The sequence below is a fragment of the Manis pentadactyla genome, chromosome 4 (genome assembly GCF_030020395.1).
Source record: "Manis pentadactyla isolate mManPen7 chromosome 4, mManPen7.hap1, whole genome shotgun sequence".
Classification (NCBI taxonomy): domain Eukaryota; kingdom Metazoa; phylum Chordata; class Mammalia; order Pholidota; family Manidae; genus Manis; species Manis pentadactyla.
Window position 1 is genome coordinate 95,711,313 of NC_080022.1, and position 17,738 is coordinate 95,729,050.

Sequence of the window (17,738 nt, forward strand, 5' to 3'; positions counted from 1 at the left end):
TTGTTACCATATTATTTTTCATAGTATTCTCTCATAATTCTTTGTATTTCTGTGGTGTCTGTAGTGATTTTTCCTTTCTCATTTCTGATTCTGTTTATATGTGTAGACTCTTGTTTTCTTGATTAGTCTGGCTAGGGGTTTATCTATTTTGTTTATTTTCTCAAAGAAACAGCTCCTGTTTCATTACTTCTTTGTATTGTTTTATTCTCAATTTTATTTATTTCTGCTTTAATCTTTATTATGTCCCTCCTTCTACTGACTTTGGGCCTCTTTTGTTCTTCCTTTTTTAGTTTCATTAATTGTGAGTTTAGACTGTTCATTTGGGATTGTTCTTCTTTCCTGAGGTAGGCCTGTGTTGCAATATACTTCCCTCTTAGCACAGCCTTCGCTGTGTCCCACAGATTTTGTGTTGTTGAATCATTGTTGTCATTTGTCTCCATATATTACTTGATTTCTTTTTATTTGGTCAGTGATCCATTGATTATTTAGGAGCACGTTATTAAGTCTCAATGTGTTTGTGGGCTTTTTTGTTTTGTTTGTGTAATTTATTTCTAGTTTCATATGTTTCTGATCTTAGAAGCTGGTTAGTACAATTTCAATCTTTTTGAATTTAGTAACGTTCTTTTTGTGGCCTAGTATATGATTTATTCTTGAAAATATTCCATGTGCACTTGAGAAGAATGTGAATCCTGTTGCTTTTGGATGGAGTGTTCTGTAGATGTCCGTTAGGTCTATCTGTTCTAATACGTTGTTTAGTGCCTGTGTCTATTTACTTATTTTCTGTCTGATTGATCTGTCCTTTGGAGTGAGTGGTGTGTTGAAGCCTCCTAAAATGAATGCATTGCATTTTTTTTCCCTCTTTAATTTTGTTTGTATTTGTTTCACATATGTAGGTGCTCCAGTGTTGGATGCATAAATATTTATAATGGTTATATCCTCTTGTTGGGCTGACCTCTTTATCATTATGTAATGTCCTTGTCTCTTGTTACTTTCTTTGTTTTGAAATCTATTTTGTCTGATACAAGTATTGCAACTCCTGCTTTTTTCTCCCTGTTAGTTGCATGAAATATCTTTTTCCATCCCTTTACTTTCAGTCTGTGTATGTCTTTGGGTTTGAAGTGCATGTCTTGTAGGCAGCATATAGATGGGCCTTGTTTTTTAATCCATTCAGTGACTGTCTTTTTTTTTTTTTGATGTGAGTATTTTTTTTTTTGGTATCATTAATCCACAATCATATGAGGAACATTATGTTTACTAGACAGCCCCATCACCAAGTCCCCCCCAGATACCCCATTACATTCTCTGTCCAACAGCATAGTAAGATGCTGTTGAGTCACTACTTGTCTTCTCTGTGTTGTACAGCCCTCCCGACTCTATGTCTTCTGGTTGGTGCATTCAGACCATTTACATTTAGGGTGATTATCATTATGTTATGTACTTATTGCCATTGCAGGCTTTAGATTTGTGGTTACCAAAGGTTCAAGGGTATTCCCTTACTATTGAACAGTCTAATTTAACTTACTTTGTGTGATATTACAAACACAACCTAAAGGTTCTCTTTTTTTTTTTTCCCTTCCTTTTTATTCCTCCTCCATTCTTTGTATGTTATGAATCATATTCTGTACTCTTTGTCTATCCTTTGGGTGACATCTATTTAGCCTTAGGAATACTTACAGCTTATAGGAGTTCCTCCAAAATGCACTTTGGAGATGGTTTGTGGGAGGTAAATTCTCTCACCTTTTTCTTATCTGAAAATTGTTTAATCCCTCCTTCCAATTTAAATGATAACCTTGCCGGGTATAGTATACTTGGTTCAAGGCCCTTCTGCTTCATTGCATTAAATATATCTTGCCACTCCCTTCTGGCCTTGTAAGGTTTCTGTTGAGAAGTCTGATGATAGCCTGATGGGTTTTCCTTTGTATGTGATCTTTTTTCTCTTTCTAACTGCTTTTAAAACTCTGGTTTTATCCTTGAACTTTGCCATTTTAATTATTATATGTCTTGATGTTGTCTTCTTTGGGGCCCTTGTGTTGGGAGATCTGAGCACCTCCATGGCTTGAGAGACTATCTCCTTCCTTGGACTGGGGAAGTTTTCAGCAATTATCTCCTCAGTGATACTTTCTATCCCTTTTTCTCTCTTCTTCTTCTGGTACCCCTATAATACAAATATTGTTCCGTTTGGATTCATCACACAGTTAACTCAATATTCTTTCTTTCTTAGAGATTCTTTTTTCTCTCTGTGCCTCAGCTTCTTTGTATTCCTCTTCTCTAATTTCTATTACATTTACCATCTCTTCTACTACAACTAATCTGCTTTTAAATCCCTCCATTGTATGTTTCATTTCAGATATGGAATTTCTTAATGATTGAATCTACAACCTAAATTCGTTCCTGAGTTCTTGAATATTTTTTTGTACCTCCATAAGCATGTTTATAATTTTTATTTTGAACTCTCTTTCAGGCAGATTGGTGAGTTCAGTTTGATTTGACTCTTTTTCTGGGGTTTGGTCTGAACCATGTTCTTTTGACGTTTAATATTTCTTTGTGGTGCCTACTAGTACCCAGAAGCTCCAGTCTCTGGAGCTGCTCAGCTCGTAGAGTGCGGTTGGGGGGCATAGGGGAGCAGAGCTGTTGCCTGAGGTGAGGAAAGATCTGTTTCCTGATTCCTGTCTGTGGTGTCTGTCTCCGGTGTCAGAGCCCATGGGCCAAGACACAGGTGTAAGCCTCTGTGCTTTGCGTCTAGCTGTTGTAGTCGGGGCTACCCTCTGGCTGGCTTGATGCCGGTACAGTGATTGCAGGTATGTGAACCGGTGTTGGCAGGCTAGGAGAGAGGTGCAGCAGGCTGCGTGTCACAGTGGGGCTGCCTTGTAGCTGACCAGGCAGCCAGGGGGATGGGGTGCCTGAAGCTCCTCAAAGTTCCAACCTGCTGGGCAGAGCGCCCCCAGACAACCTTGTCCAGCTCTCCCCTCCCCCACACATTAAGCTCCATGCAAACCCCGCTCCTTCAGCAGCCCTCTCGCTGCTAGGAAGCCCCTCAGACTGCCTGCCTTTCCCTTTGTCCCAGAGTGGCTGGATGTGGATCCCCTCCTCCATAAGTGGCTGGAATCTGTCTCTCAAGCACTCCATCTGTCTAAGCATCCCAACGTCCAGAGCACCACACAGTGTAGGGTTCTGCTCCCAAAGCAGACCTCCAAGGCTGGGTGTTCAGCAGTTCTAGGCTTCCACCCACCCTCCAGCTCTGTTTCTCTTCCTCCCGCCAGTGAGCTGGGGTGGGGGAAGGGCTTAGGTCCCGCCGGATTAAGGCTTTCATATGTTACTCTGTTTCGTGAGGTTTGCTCTCTTCCTGAGGTCTGCTCTCTTCGTGATGTCTGTGTGCAGTCTGGTTCAGCCCTCCCTCTTGGTGCTTTAGGGCTACTTGTATCAGTCAACTTCATTTTCATACTATCTGTGGTTTGGGGAGGAATTCTCTGTCTCACCTCTCACGCTACCATCCTGAATCGCTCTCCTTCCTTGTAATTTTATTATGCTTTGTTTCTGGAAAAGTTTTTACTTCATGCCATCTCAAATGTGAAAATATTTATATTCTTTCTCCCCTTTCTCTTCCTCATACTAACTTTGACTTGAAAAGTAGTTTTTATGTATTCCCTTTGAGCAAGATCTCTGTATGTATTTTTTTATTATGGAAATTATTTGCTTTTAAATCTACAGTTATAAATTTGAGTTTGTTTTAATTGTGTGTATGTCTACTGGGAGATCAATCTAATTTTAGAATTGAAATTTTATTTGTGTTTCATATTCCAGTAGAATCACTGTGTAAGGTTATGTATTTTGTTTACTCACAACCTCTTGGGGAGTGTTTAAATCTTAGCCTGTGTATTGTGCTTCCTATAGTTGTGCATGGTATAAACAGTAAAAATTATATAATGGTCTTGAAACCCTTCTTGAAAACAAGAATTGTGTCATTTATGCATATCCTCAATTTTATGACTGACATATAGTGGTCAGTTTGTAGTGTTGACTGTGGTGCTGTTTTTCAGTTCTTTAACTTCCTTAAGTTATCTCAGCAGGTTTACCTGTTTTGATAGATGCTAAAACACCAACAGGTTATGGCACAGATGATCTTTCCTCACATTAATATGAATTTAAGTAGTTCTGAACCAAGTCAGAATTTATAAGGTGATAAATTGTATATTTCTGTTGCTGCTGTAACAAAATTGCCATAAACTTGGTGGCTTAAAGCAGCACACATTTTATTCTCTTACTCTGGAGGCTAAAGTTTGAAATCATTTTTACTGGACTAGAGTTACTGTCCACTAGAGCCAAAGTGTTGGCAGGTCTGGTGCCTTCTGGAGGCCCTGAGGAGAGAATGCATTACCTTGTCTTTGTCAGCTTATACAGCCCCCTGTATTTCTGGGTCTGTTTCTGCATCTCCAAAGCGCATCACTCCAGTCTCTGCTTCCACTCTGAGTTCCCTTCTCTTCTGTGGTCTAATCTTTCTCTGCCTCCCTCTTACTAGATCACTTGGGATGACATTTAGGACCCGTCAAATAATCCAGGACGACATTTTCATCTCAAGAGCCTTAATCACATTGGTGTGCAAAGTGATACAGGTTCCAAGGATTAGGACCTGAATATTTTGGGGGCCTCTATTCAGCCAACCATATATTATAATAAAAAAGCACCTTTAAATTTTTTCATGTATTACTGGTTATTTTCTCTTCCTAAATAAGATATCATTTTTTTCCCACTGTAATAACACAGTGGATTATCTTACCCATATCTTAATGCTCATTTCTTTGCTCTTGTCTGTGATACACAAGTGAATTGTTTCCATATGGGCATCACACACAATTTCTTTGTTTTTTCCTGAACTGTTTTTTAATGTTGTCATCTTGTGTTGTAGTTGGTGTAATACGGTGCCCAGTATGCCGCCAAGAATGCAGACAGATAGACCTTGTGGATAATTACTTTGTGAAAGATACATCTGAAGCTCCTAGCAGTTCTGATGAGAAATCAGAACAGGTATGTTTCTCAGTTTTTCTTTATATTCCTACCTTGATATAAAAATGGAAATTATAAGAATAACTTGTTTAAATGATTACATAATTTAGGGTAGTTCTGCTCTAGTTCCATCGTTCAAATTGAAAATAAAGGATATCTGTTCTATACCCTCAAGCCTGATTAAATGAGACAAAAAGCCATTACTTTAAAAATTCAAATCTTGTATAGATTTTGTGTTCTGAGCCTTCGATTTTTACCCACCTGAATGTTTGATCTAGAAGGAAAAGTATTTCATTGAAGATAATGGATAACAGAATAATTTTCTTAGGTACAATGGACTTTATTAAGCACAATAAATTAATATATTTGAGGACAACTTAGAAAGTTTTCATCTTTTTTGTGGATTTCTATTTTGTAAATTTAATGGAGATCAGTGTTTATTTCCTCTTTTAGGTATGTACTAGTTGTGAAGACAATGCAAGTGCAGTTGGCTTTTGTGTAGAATGTGGAGAGTGGCTATGTAAGACATGTATTGAAGCACATCAGAGAGTAAAATTCACTAAAGACCACTTGATCAGGAAGAAAGAAGATGTCTCAGGTAAGATAGAAGCAGTTTTAATAATTACTGTGAATCTCCCTCTTTGGCCCCTGTAGCATTTGTACTTATTCTTTATAAGCTTTGGATGTCAATATCAGTAAGAATTTAGAAAGGTAGACAAAATGTTTGTTTAGTTTAAAAATATATGTTTTATTTTACTACAGAGTCTGTTGGAGCATCTGGTCAGCGCCCTGTTTTCTGCCCTGTACACAAACAAGAACAGTTGAAACTTTTCTGTGAAACATGTGATAGATTGACATGTAGAGACTGTCAGCTATTGGAACACAAAGAACATAGGTACAGAAGTCAATTGCTAAACAGGAATGTTATAAAAAGTTTTTCTAATATTAATTAATCTTCCTTAAGCAAGTATTTGTTTCCATAATTTTGTTTGTGAGCATTCTCATTTTCAGTTTTATACATTTTATTTCCTAACATAAGATGTTTTTGGTAAGTTACCTATAGTTTCATATTCATGTCTAATTGTCTTGTGAATATTTGTTAAAAATGTATCATTCCATGGGTTTGAGTTTGCAAGAATGGAATTGTAGTATATCTTTGGCTATGCCTGTGGTGTAAGTAAGTTTTTTTCAAGTGTACTGTGGAATTTAGGCTATGGGCTATCATCTAAAAAGACAGTATTCCCCTTGGGCATGGGTAACTGATAACTATTTAACATCAAAGCACAAATATTCTGATATATAATATATACAATTTTCAGAAAAACTAGGAATTTGTAAGAATATTTATGAATTCTTTAATTCATAACTTTGTATCTCAACCCTGTTTTACCCACAGAATTCAGTAGTATTTACTATCACCAGTTATATCTGAAATGTCCTGGAAACACACGGAAATTTCTAGTCAGGTGTATAACACAATACTCCAGTAAATTTCTCAGCTTCTGTGGCATCTCTTATTACAGCTAAATAGATGGTCTTGACTACCCATAGTCCAGCATTTTCTAAAGTATTATTTCTTTAAAACAGTTATGAATTCCCTGTGAAAAAAGGATAGTTTAAGTTGGATCAGCCACACTTAAATGTTTCTTAACTGTAGGAGTTCATAGAGCTTTTAATTTGTTAGATTAACTGGAATTCATTAGAATCCTCTTAAATAGAGGATACTTTAATCCTAATCACTAAAAATTATTGGATGTTTGGTTTGTGCCAGGCACTTTTCTGAATGCTGCGTGTTTAATTCACATCAACGACCCATGAAATATTGGTACAGGCATCATACTGTTTTAAAGGTGAGAAAGCCTACTCTCAGAAAGCCTTAGCAACCTATACAAGGTTTCCCTGTCAGTAGTAGAGCCAGGATTTGAACACAAGGAGTTAGACTCCAGATCTATTTCATTTTAGCCCATATGCTCATTTCCTCCCAGATGATAGATAGAATATAGAATACAGAAAATGGGATTGCTCAAACTTGACTTTGTAAATGTAATGCTCTTTATTTTTCAAAGCACCTCTCATTTTTCTACAGAGCTGTTTGTTTAGAAGTGCTACTTAAACTTTTGTATCTTTAATTTGTGATTCATCTTACTTGCAAGTTCGATAATGTGTTACTTAAGTGACTAATCTTGTGGATGCCTTCACCTCAGAGCCAAATTTTATCATTGATTGTTTTGTAATCTCAGACATTAGATTACTTTTCTCACAGCTGCAGTCAGATCTTTGAGCACTTAGATTTCTTTATGACTTTTAAAATTGATAGTGAGAAGCAAAAAGAAAATGAAGATGGCATCCATGAAAGAGAATCTTCCCCCTTCCCTCCCTCAAAGTTTAAGCATGATTCTTTCTCTTCCTTCACCACTTGAATACAGGTCCTAACTTACCCCTTGATTGTTTCCTCCTTTTTCTTTAGTTTACACTTTGTACTTCTGGATAGGCTATTGCAAAATGAATGCAGACCTAAAAGCCTAGGTTCCTATTACTACAACAACACATTTACAGCTGGTCTCCCTTCTTTGAGGTTTACCTTGTCAAATTCATTCTGTCTATCTTGGTTCTGGGATTATTTTGGTAAAGTATAATTGCTCCTCCCCCTTCCCCTGCCCTTTTTAAGCATCCTTCAGTGGTCCTCTGTGGCCAAAGTTTAAAATGTTCAATATAGTGTTCATTAATGAGTCTTGCCACAGTCTTTCTGTTTATGATCTGTACAAAGGTAGGATGTACAGACTACAAGGCCCACCCTCACTTCTGACACCAACTACAGAGTTCTGTAAAAACCCAGGTGTGGGGAAAACAGCATGGAGTTCAGCTCATTGATAAGATGCGCTATCTTTTTCAGTTGGAGCAGTGGTCTTCCAGACAGTATGTTGTCCATTCACCTTGGAACTGCCATCCATAAACCAGCTCTTTGTTGGTTAAAAGAGAGTTGTTCTTAGGGCACCACCCATGTGATCATAAGATTCAGCATCTTCCAGGGAGGTTCGGAAGTCATTCTTAGGGGAAAAGAGGCTACCTACTCATAAATTTCATTTTCCTGGTCACATGTTCCAGCACAAGCTATTTATGTTCATACGGAACTCTGCTGCACACTGCCTTCCTTATTAGAGTGTTCCTGCATTACCCGAGACATCATGGGTATTTCAGGGTTTAGGGTTATTTGATGTCCTTCATTTATTGAGTCTGTCTCAGTTATTTCCCAATGGCAAGCTAGTAATTTCTTTTAAATGGCTTATATTTTACAATGGCATCCATAAATTTTCTGGTCCAAAATCCCAGTGTTTGCTGCCAAGTGGCACTGCAGGCTTTTTCCATAAAGTCTAGTCTGCATAAATAGGTGTTGCTGACAATTCCAAAGTCATGTCTTTGGATCATAGGGCTCCAGAAGCATTGAGAGAAACTGCTCTTTGCAATGCAGACATGGCTTGGCTTTTTTCAGGCCCCCATTCAAATAGAGACTTCTTTTGTTGACTGGTGCTAGTAATTTTCTCAGATAGGGAATATGTGTCCTTCAAAAGTAAAATAATGCTAATCAAATGTTGAGCTTCTTGTTTAGTTCTAGGGGTTGGTGGCTAAAATAGTTTAATTTTCTTCACCCATGGAAGGTCAAAGGTGGCTCCTGCTTAGGTTATTGCAAGTAATTTCACCAGTCTGGGAAGGTCGTCGAACTGTTGCTTTGTTTATCGGTCATGGGTATCATCATTGCATTTAAGTCAGTCTTACCTTTGTCTTTAGTTTCTAATATTATCATGATATCATCAATATATTATTGCACTCAGGATCTGCATCAAGTCTAAATCTCTTCTAACCAAATTATACCAGTAAGCTGGTGAATTGAAATAACCCTGTTGGAATATAGTAAGTATAAATTGGGAGCCTTCTATATGAAGGGAAAGTACTGTTGGCCCTTATTTTGAGATGGAGGCAGGGAAAAAAATTTGCAGGATTTATCCCTGAGTATCACTCTCCTTTAGCCTGCTATATATATATTATATATTTGTACTGTTGCCACCCTGTCAGGGACTGCTGATGCTATGGTGTCAATACTTTATTAAACTTCAGTAATCTACTGTTAGTCTTGATGAGCCATCTGCTTTTTTCATAGATTACACAGGGTTATTGTACAGAGAATTTATCAGCACTAGCACTTCAGCTTCTAATTTGTCATTAAAGCAGTAATCTCTCTGTATCCTTTACTGTCTGAAATTAACAACTTCTGTGGGCTTGGATCGTTTTAGTGGTTCCCATTTTAGCATGCCTAATCAAGATGGGCCTTAAGGTGAACTTGTATGCCTTCTGTTTTACAGTGCCAGTCAGACATAATATCCATCCCAACAATACATTCACATAAAGGAGATATAACCACTTCACATAAAGTCTGTTCAGACATTTTCTAGTTCTCATCCAAACTTTCACCTTAATCCTGTCAACCATTGCCTCTCTTCCCAGTCTAACCTTAGCTCCCTTTAGGACTTAAGCAGATTTTAGAATCAAGTGCTTTGGGCTCCCATGTTAAGGGTTCTCAGAAATGTCTCTTATCCACCCACTGACTGTTTTATCCACACAAGTGCCTATTGCCTTCATCTGGGGGTTGAGCCAAAAGACCCTGACCTTTCCTTGCCTCTTCAATTTGATTAATTAATCCATGGGATGATTACCCCAGGCAATTTGAGGTCAGGTTTTTCATTGTAATTTTTGCCCTCTGGCCTTTTAAGTTTCTCCAAACTGAGATAAATACAGCAGAGTTGTTTAGGGTCCTTTAATGTTGGGAACCAGCAGTGCCTCCCATTGGTCCACCCAGCCTCCAGTCACGCCGAATCAAGACCTTTGTTTCAACCCCATGATGATGTCTGCTTTATTCATCCCATTTTTAATAGCCATCTACTAAAGATTTCTATCCTGCTGCAGTAACACTTGACACTCCCTTTTGGCTTTCTCTATTTTCTCATTAATCACTCTAATTTTCTTAGCATCTGTAAGCCCTATAAAGAGAAGCTGAGACAAAAATCTGGTAAGACTTCTTAGATTACTGCTAGATTTTGCAGCAGTAGGGTCACATAGGGTGTTCATTGTAAAAGAGTCCCCCTTCATGATAGTATTTAGTATGACCTGGGTAAGAAGTATACTCAGTAAATGAATATTCCTGTTTTCATAATGCCATTCCAGCATGGTTTCCATAAAAGGTGTGTCAGCCATTTCTGTTGGGAATTTCCACTTGGCATTTGTAGAAGGACAATTATCTATTTCAGGGTAAACAAACTTTACAAGGGCATTAATTTAGTCCACCAGGCTAGCTGTCCCCTTGGGAATGACCTGCTTTATGTCCGGATTATGTATAGCCATTTGTGGTTATTCAGTAGTGAGCTGTAGGTCCTGCATCAACTCAAACGTTGCTCTTATATTCTGTAGCATTCACTCTCACAGTATTTTAGTGAAGGGTTTTTTCAGGAAGCTGACCATGTCGATCCAAAAAATTGGACAATTCCTTTGCAATATACTCACTAGTATTATGTCCCTCCTTCTGCTGACCTTAGGCCTCATCTGTTCTTCTTTTTCCAATTTCGATAATTGTGACATTAGACCATTCATTTGGGATTGTTCTTCCTTTTTTAAATATGCTTGGATTGCTATATACTTTCCTCTTAAGACTGCTTTTGCTGTGTCCCACAGAAGTTGGGGCTTAGTGTTGTTGTTGTCATTTGTTTCCATATATTGCTGGATCTCCATTTTGATTTGGTCATTGATCCATTGATTATTTAGGAGCGTGTTGTTAAGCCTCCATGTGTTTGTGAGCCTCTTTGCTTTCTTTGTACAGTTTATTTCTAGTTTTATGCCTTTGTGGTCTGAAAAGTTGGTTGGTAGGATTTCAATCTTTTGGAATTTTCTGAGGCTCTTTTTGTGGCCTAGTATGTGGTCTATTCTGGAGAATGTTCCATGTGCACTTGAGAAGAATGTATATCCCGCTGCTTTTGGATGTAGAGTTCTATAGATGTCTATTAGGTCCATCTGCTCTACTGTGTTGTTCAGTGCTTCCGTGTCCTTACTTATTTTCTGCCCAGTGGATCTATCCTTTGGGGTGAGTGGTGTGTTGAAGTCTCCTAGAATGAATGCATTGCAGTCTATATCCCCCTTTAGTTCTGTTAGTATTTGTTTCACATATGCTGGTGCTCCTGTGTTGGGTGCATATATATTTAGAATGGTTATATCCTCTTGTTTGACTGAGCCCTTTATCATTATGTAGTGTCCTTCTTTATCTCTTGTTACTTTCTTTGTTTTGAAGTCTATTTTGTCTGATATTAGTACTGCAACCCCTGCTTTCTTCTCATTGTTGTTTGCTTGAAATATGTTTTTCCATCCCTTGACTTTTAGTCTGTACATGTCTTTGGGTTTGAGGTGAGTTTCTTGTAAGCAGCATATAGATGGGTCTTGCTTTTTTATCCATTCTGTTACTCTGTGTCTTTTGATTGGTGCATTCAACCCATTAACATTTAGGGTGACTATTGAAAGATATGTACTTATTGCCATTGCAGGCTTTAAATTCCTGGTTACCAAAGGTTCAAGGTTAGCCTCTTTAGTATCTTACTGCCTAACTTAGCTCGCTTATTGAGCTGTTATATACACTGTCTGGAGATTCTTTTCTTCTCTCCCTTCTTGTTCCTCCTCCTCGATTCTTCATATGTTGGGTGTTTTGTGCTGTGCTCCTTCTAGGAGTGCTCCCATCTAGAGCAGTCCCTGTCAGATGTTCTGTAGAGGTGGTTTGTGGAAAGCAAATTCCCTCAGCTTTTGTTTGTCTGGGAATTGTTTAATCCCACCATCATATTTGAATGATAGTCGTGCTGGATACAGTATCCTTGGTTCAAGGCCCTTCTGTTTCATTGTATTAAATATATCATGCCATTCTCTTCTGGCCTGTAGGGTTTCTGTTGAGAAATCTGACGTTAGCCTGATGGGTTTTCCTTTATAGGTGACCTTTTTCTCTCTAGCTGCCTTTAACACTCTTTCCTTGTCCTTGATCTTTGCCATTTTAATTATTATGTGTCTTGGTGTTGCCCTTCTTGGATCCTTTCTGTTGGGGGTTCTGTGTATTTCCGTGGTCTGTTCGATTACTTCCTCCCCCAGTGTGGGGAAGTTTTCAGCAATTATTTCTTCTAAGATACTTTCCATCTCTTTTCCTCTCTCTTCTTCTTCTGGGACCCCTATAATACGGATATTGTTCCTTTTGGATTGGTCACACAGTTCTCTTAATATTGTTTCATTCCTGGAGATCCTTTTGTCTCTCTCTATGTCAGCTTCTATGCGTTCCTGTTCTCTGATTTCAATTCCATCAATGGCCTCTTGCATCCTATCCATTCTGCTTATAAACCCTTCCAGAGTTTGTTTCATTTCTGCGATCTCCTTTCTGGCATCTGTGATCTCTTTCCGGACTTCATCCCATTTTTCTTGCGTATTTCTCTGCATCTCTGTCAGCATGTTTATGATTCTTATTTTGAATTCTTTGTCAGGAAGACTGGTTAGGTCTGTCTCCTTCTCTGGTGTTGTCTCTGTGATCTTTGTCTGCCTGTAGCTTTGCCTTTTCATGGTGATAGGAATAGTCTGCAGAACTGGGACGAGTGACGGCTGGAAGGACTTCCTTTCTTGTTGGTTTGTGGCCCTCCTCTCCTGGGAGAACAGCGGCCTCTAGTGGCTTGTGCTGCGCAGCTGCGCGCAGACAGGGTTTCTGCTTCCTGCCCGGCTGCTATGGAGTTAATCTCCGCTGTTGCTGTGGGCGTGGCCTGGCTCGGGCAGCTACTCCAAAATGGTGGAGTCGCGTTGGAGCAGGAGCTGCTGGGAGGCTATTTATCTCCGTAAGGGGCCTCCCTGCTCCCTGCAGCCCAGGGGTTAGGGTGCCCAGAGATCCCGGATTCCCTACCTCTGGATTAAGTGACCCGCCCTGCCCCTTTAAGACTTCCAAAAAGCACCCGCCAAAACAAAACAACGACCACAAAAAAAAACAAGAAAAAAAATTTTTTAATTAAAAAAAAAAAAGGTGGTCGTTCGTTTTTCTTTATTCTCCGGTGCCAGCCTCAGGCCTCTGCTCACCGGTCTTTCTGTCCTGTTTCCCTAGTATTGGGGTCCCTGTCCCTTTAAGACTTCCAAAAAGCGCTCGCCAAAACAAAGCAGCAAAAAGTTCAAAAAAAAAAAAAATGGTCGCGCGCTTTTCTTATGTCCTCTGTCGCCCAGCCTCCAGTGCCTGCTCACTGTTCTTGCTGCCCTGTTTTCCCAGTATCGAGGGCCCTGCACTCTGGCCCGGATGGCTGGGGCTGGGTGTTCGGCAGCCCTGGGCTCCGTCTCCCTCCCGCTCTGCCTGCTCTTCTCCCGCCGGGAGCTGGGGGGAGGGGCGCTCGGCTCCCGCGGGGCCGGGGCTTGTATCTTACCCCCTTCGCGAGGCGCTGGGTTCTCTCAGGTGTGGATGTGGTCTGGATATTGTCCTGTGTCCTCTGGTCTTTATTCCAGGAAGGGTTGTCTTTGTTATATTTTCATAGATATATGTTGTTTTGGGAGGAGATTTCCGCTGCTCTACTCACGCCGCCATCTTCCGCCCCTCTCTATACTCACTAGTAGAAATTAGTTTCTTGGTTTTGTTTTGTGACTAGAGGTCATAGAGGTGCTGTTTTCCCAGCATAATTTTTCCCTGTGGAGTGATCCTGAGGCTAGTGGCTGTAGCTCACACTGGCTGAAATCAGAGCTTTCTTTGCCTAGTGTCAGGATCTGTCCCATCCCAGCACACTCCTTCCATTTTAGCTACTACAGATAACAGTAAGCGAAGGGATTGTAATTAGCTTGCTTGCTGCTAGTTTGTGCTTTCTTATTTATCCAGTGAGTCAGCTCCTAGGGAGTGGGGTCTAACATTTCTAAATTCCATTGGTAACTTTTATCTGTAGTAACTGCAGCTTCAGTATCATGCCATGAGTGACTAGGTAGTCATCCAGGAATCAGTAATAAAGTGTCATCCTTTCTTCCTTCTTCTTCCCAGACCATGTTTCAGTGAGATGCAATCCGTAAGTCCCCCCTCACTTCTAACACCAGCTGCAGAATTTGTGGATCCTCAAAACCACCCTTATTTTGACTTGAGTTTCAAGTTTAGGATTTCTCAAGACTACCTTCAGATTTGCTAATTTGCTAGAATTTTAGATAATTTGCCACAACTCACTGAAAGCTGTTACACTGAGGGTTACATTTATTGTAGTGTAAGGATACAGATTAAAATCATCCAAGGAAAACACTCGGGGCAGAGTCTAGGAGAGTTCCACATGTGGAACTTCCAGTTGTCTTCTCTCTGTGGAACCTGGACATAATTAATTTCTCCCAGCAATGATGTATGACATTGTTCATAGAATATTGCCAGCCAAAGAGGCTTACTTGAGCCTTGGTATCCAGAATTTTTATTGGAGGTCTGTCATGTAGATGACAGAGCAGTGAGATTCACTGCTCAAATGACTGATCTGTTTCCAGCACCTCCTGAGGGTGACCCAAAGTCCCCCCTATAAATCACATCGTTAGGATGTGGCTCCAAGGCCCCTGGCAAACAGATACTTTTATTAGGCAGTGCATTTCAAGGGCTTAAAGAGTCCCTCCCTGTTGCTCTTCAGCAATAAGAAGGCGGGGGGACAAGCAGGACCAGCCTGTTATATCCCCAGGGCTGACTGAGAGGGCAAGTGTCGGTGGCTTGGACACCCTCCCCTGAGATCCGGAGAAAAACAAAACCACACCAAGCCGGGAGATGTGTGAGCCTCAAGGGCGCAGCAAAACTCAGTTTTATTCCATCAGAGGCTTAGTTATATAGGGGAAGATAAGGAAGTAACAGAAACCAATGGGAATTGATTATCTCATCTGTCACTAGGGTCTTTAGGCAGGTTTCGGGTTAGGTGGGGAGGCGGAGTTAGGGCCAAGAGCGCGCACGCGGGAAGCTAGTTAGGCCACGAACGCGGAAGTAACGAGGGAGGATGGAAACCTCCAGTCTGCGGCCGTCACAGGCCTAAAAGAGGCAAAAGGTCCCAACACCTCCCAGTAACTAGACTTGTCTTTGGGAAAGGTTAAATAAATTCTTCACTATACATTCTAACATCTTTTGCTTGCACTCTCAGTGTAGGAAATCAGTGTTTTAAACTTCTTTTCCTTTTCAAGTGCTATTTCTTAACTTACAGAATACCTTCCTAACACGTCAGAATTATTTAACTTTAAAACCAGGTCATTCCCTGTGTTATCTTCCCTTATATTTTGTTTCATTTTTCCCACCCCTTTTCCCTGCCTAGACTTTAAGGGCTAGGACTAGTTCTTTAAGGGTTCAATGTCTTATATGCTTATTGATCAAGTCAGATTTCCCACCTCTTCTTGAGTTAATTATGCAACTGTAATCTTTAATATTTTCTTAGAAAATGACTATTTAGTGGAGAGTATAAAAACATATTAGCTTAGAATTTAGAGCATTAAGATACAAATATTTATAGTTACATCTTTCTTGTTTATAATTTGTATAGTTGAGTTTATTTCCTTATTCTTTATTACTGGCCATAGATTTTAGTCTTCTATTGGTTATTTTAGTGATCCATGTCTTGAAATCATTTATTCTGTTCTCTAAAAGTGTTCTAATTCTCACAGTTCTCTTCTGTCTTCATTCTTTTCTTAGCTTGATTTTGTTGTACTTTACTTAGATTCTTATGGTGAATTGTTACTTTATCAAAATGACACGATTTTTCCTCTGATTAAAATTCAGCCTCATTCCATAATCATTATTGACTTCAACAGTCTGTAATTGTAGTTTTGGCCCCCCCTTAAAAGATAATTACTATATAATATAGTGATAAAGATAGTGAACTTTGGTATGTGTGTGTTTGTGTAAATGGAGAGTATGTAGTACTCATAAGGTGGATGTAAGGATTGAATGAGAATTGCACCTGTAAATTGCTTAGCACAGTACGTGTTCATTAACAATGTAGCTGTTATTAGCTATTATTACAAAAATTGTGACATACATATTTTATTTTTTCTCTCTTTTTAAAAACACTATGTTGAGGTCTTTGGTTTTCTTTGGAAGTTATTCTCAAAAAGGAAAGCAGCTATAGATCATGAAATTTTGTACCTCAGAACATTTTATATGGTTTCTATATAACCATATGTGGTATAGCTGTACCATGAGGTGATTTTATTATTCCTCCCTGTAATAATGCTCTTCACAACAAATGAATAGTAGAAGTAAAGACTTGAAAAAACCAAGAAGAGATACCAATGGACAGTGAGTTAAATTTTCAAAAGCAGGGAAATGGATGGAATATTTGGTGGATTTTATAGTCCTGGTGTTCCCCGATCATCACAGGTGGAGAGGGTCCTCATATTTAGTGCACCTTCTCAGAATGCCTCAATTCCACTAATTCAGTCAGCATAGGACAATATGGAACCTACATATTTGGAGTGAGTTTGCTTTTCCGGAAGTAATAAGGATCACGAGTAAACTGCACATCCTGAGGCCATACAATTGCGGTTCTTCTATCCTAATCTGGGGTGAAGATGTGGTTGACTTTCTGAAACTAGAATTTCTTCTCCATTAACAGATTACAAGAGGAAGTCTCAGGTCTCACCCCTCTTAACCAGCATTACCTGCACCTTCTCCATCATTCCATCATTAACTGCTTTAAATCTACTAAGGCTGATATTATGATGTTCTTTATCCCTATTTGGCTGTCACCCCAGAAAAGTCACACACTTCAAGGTCTCCACTCATCTGCCACCATTTAATTCCCATTAGGTTGTGCATGTGTCAGTTCTCTCTCTGCCAGTTTGTTTACCGGGATTCATGGTTTGTCAGCAGCAGGATCTCCATATCCACAACTTCTTCTTTGATCCTTTTCTGTATCTTCTTTGTTGTAACGGACACAGAGCTCTAAGACATTGTTCCCTGCAGCTCTCTTAACTGATAGCTCTTTTTTCTTTGGTATCCCATGTATCACTGGGCCTGAAAGTGTGAGGTAGCTCTTCTCCTTGCTATTTTTTTTTAGACCATTCTCCTTCCTTTTCCCTAAAATGCCCAAATTTTAATCTTAAGTCATCACTCATATCCCTTGTTGATGCTGTCATACAAAAACCCACTGATCTTGGAATACTACCATTGTCTTAATTCCTGACAATTTTAATATACACAGATTTGATCCTTCAGGCACTTTAGTCTTTGTATTTTTTGAACTCCGTTCTAAGTCTCATGTCCCTTTATATCGTCACTTATACCCATGATCACATATTGAACCTTGACATTTCCAATAATTAGTCAGTTTCAAGCATTCCTGTCTGACCACATCTGTCATTCAGCTCGTTTTGCTTAGTACCAGAACTTCCACAGTTATTCACCACAGGTGACTTTTGTTTTAATACAGTGATCATACTACCCTCTCACTCTACCTCATTCCTTTTATGTTCTCCTTCAGCCCTTTTCCAGGTTAATTTCATGATGATCATTTTTAATCCTTTGCAGTTAGCCATGACTCCCATATCCTACTTGGTTGAACTTGCTTGGCAAAACCACCATCCTGACTAAACCCAGCTTCCCTTCTGTCGTGCTTTGCTTATGAAGCTAACATCACAGGAGAAAAAGTTCATAATGATACCAAGTGGTCTCATTCTCAATTCATGGACCAGTTACTTCAAGTAGACCCTTA

At 39.4% G+C, this 17,738-nt stretch overlaps 1 protein-coding gene across 3 annotated transcripts in view; it reads left to right on the forward strand.

Moving 5' to 3' along the window:
• Positions 1-17,738, forward strand: part of TRIM33 (tripartite motif containing 33) — a 152,132-nt gene that overhangs the window by 63,880 nt on the left and 70,514 nt on the right. For 2 of the 3 annotated variants that reach the window (XM_036923382.2, XM_036923381.2), the window contains exons 2-4: positions 4,904-5,022; positions 5,455-5,599; positions 5,764-5,896. In XM_036923382.2, coding sequence (XP_036779277.1) covers positions 4,904-5,022; positions 5,455-5,599; positions 5,764-5,896 — 397 coding nt within the window. Of the gene's footprint in view, positions 1-4,903; positions 5,023-5,454; positions 5,600-5,763; positions 5,901-17,738 lie in introns of all 3 variants that reach the window. The other variant, XM_057500515.1, reaches the window with a different exon arrangement.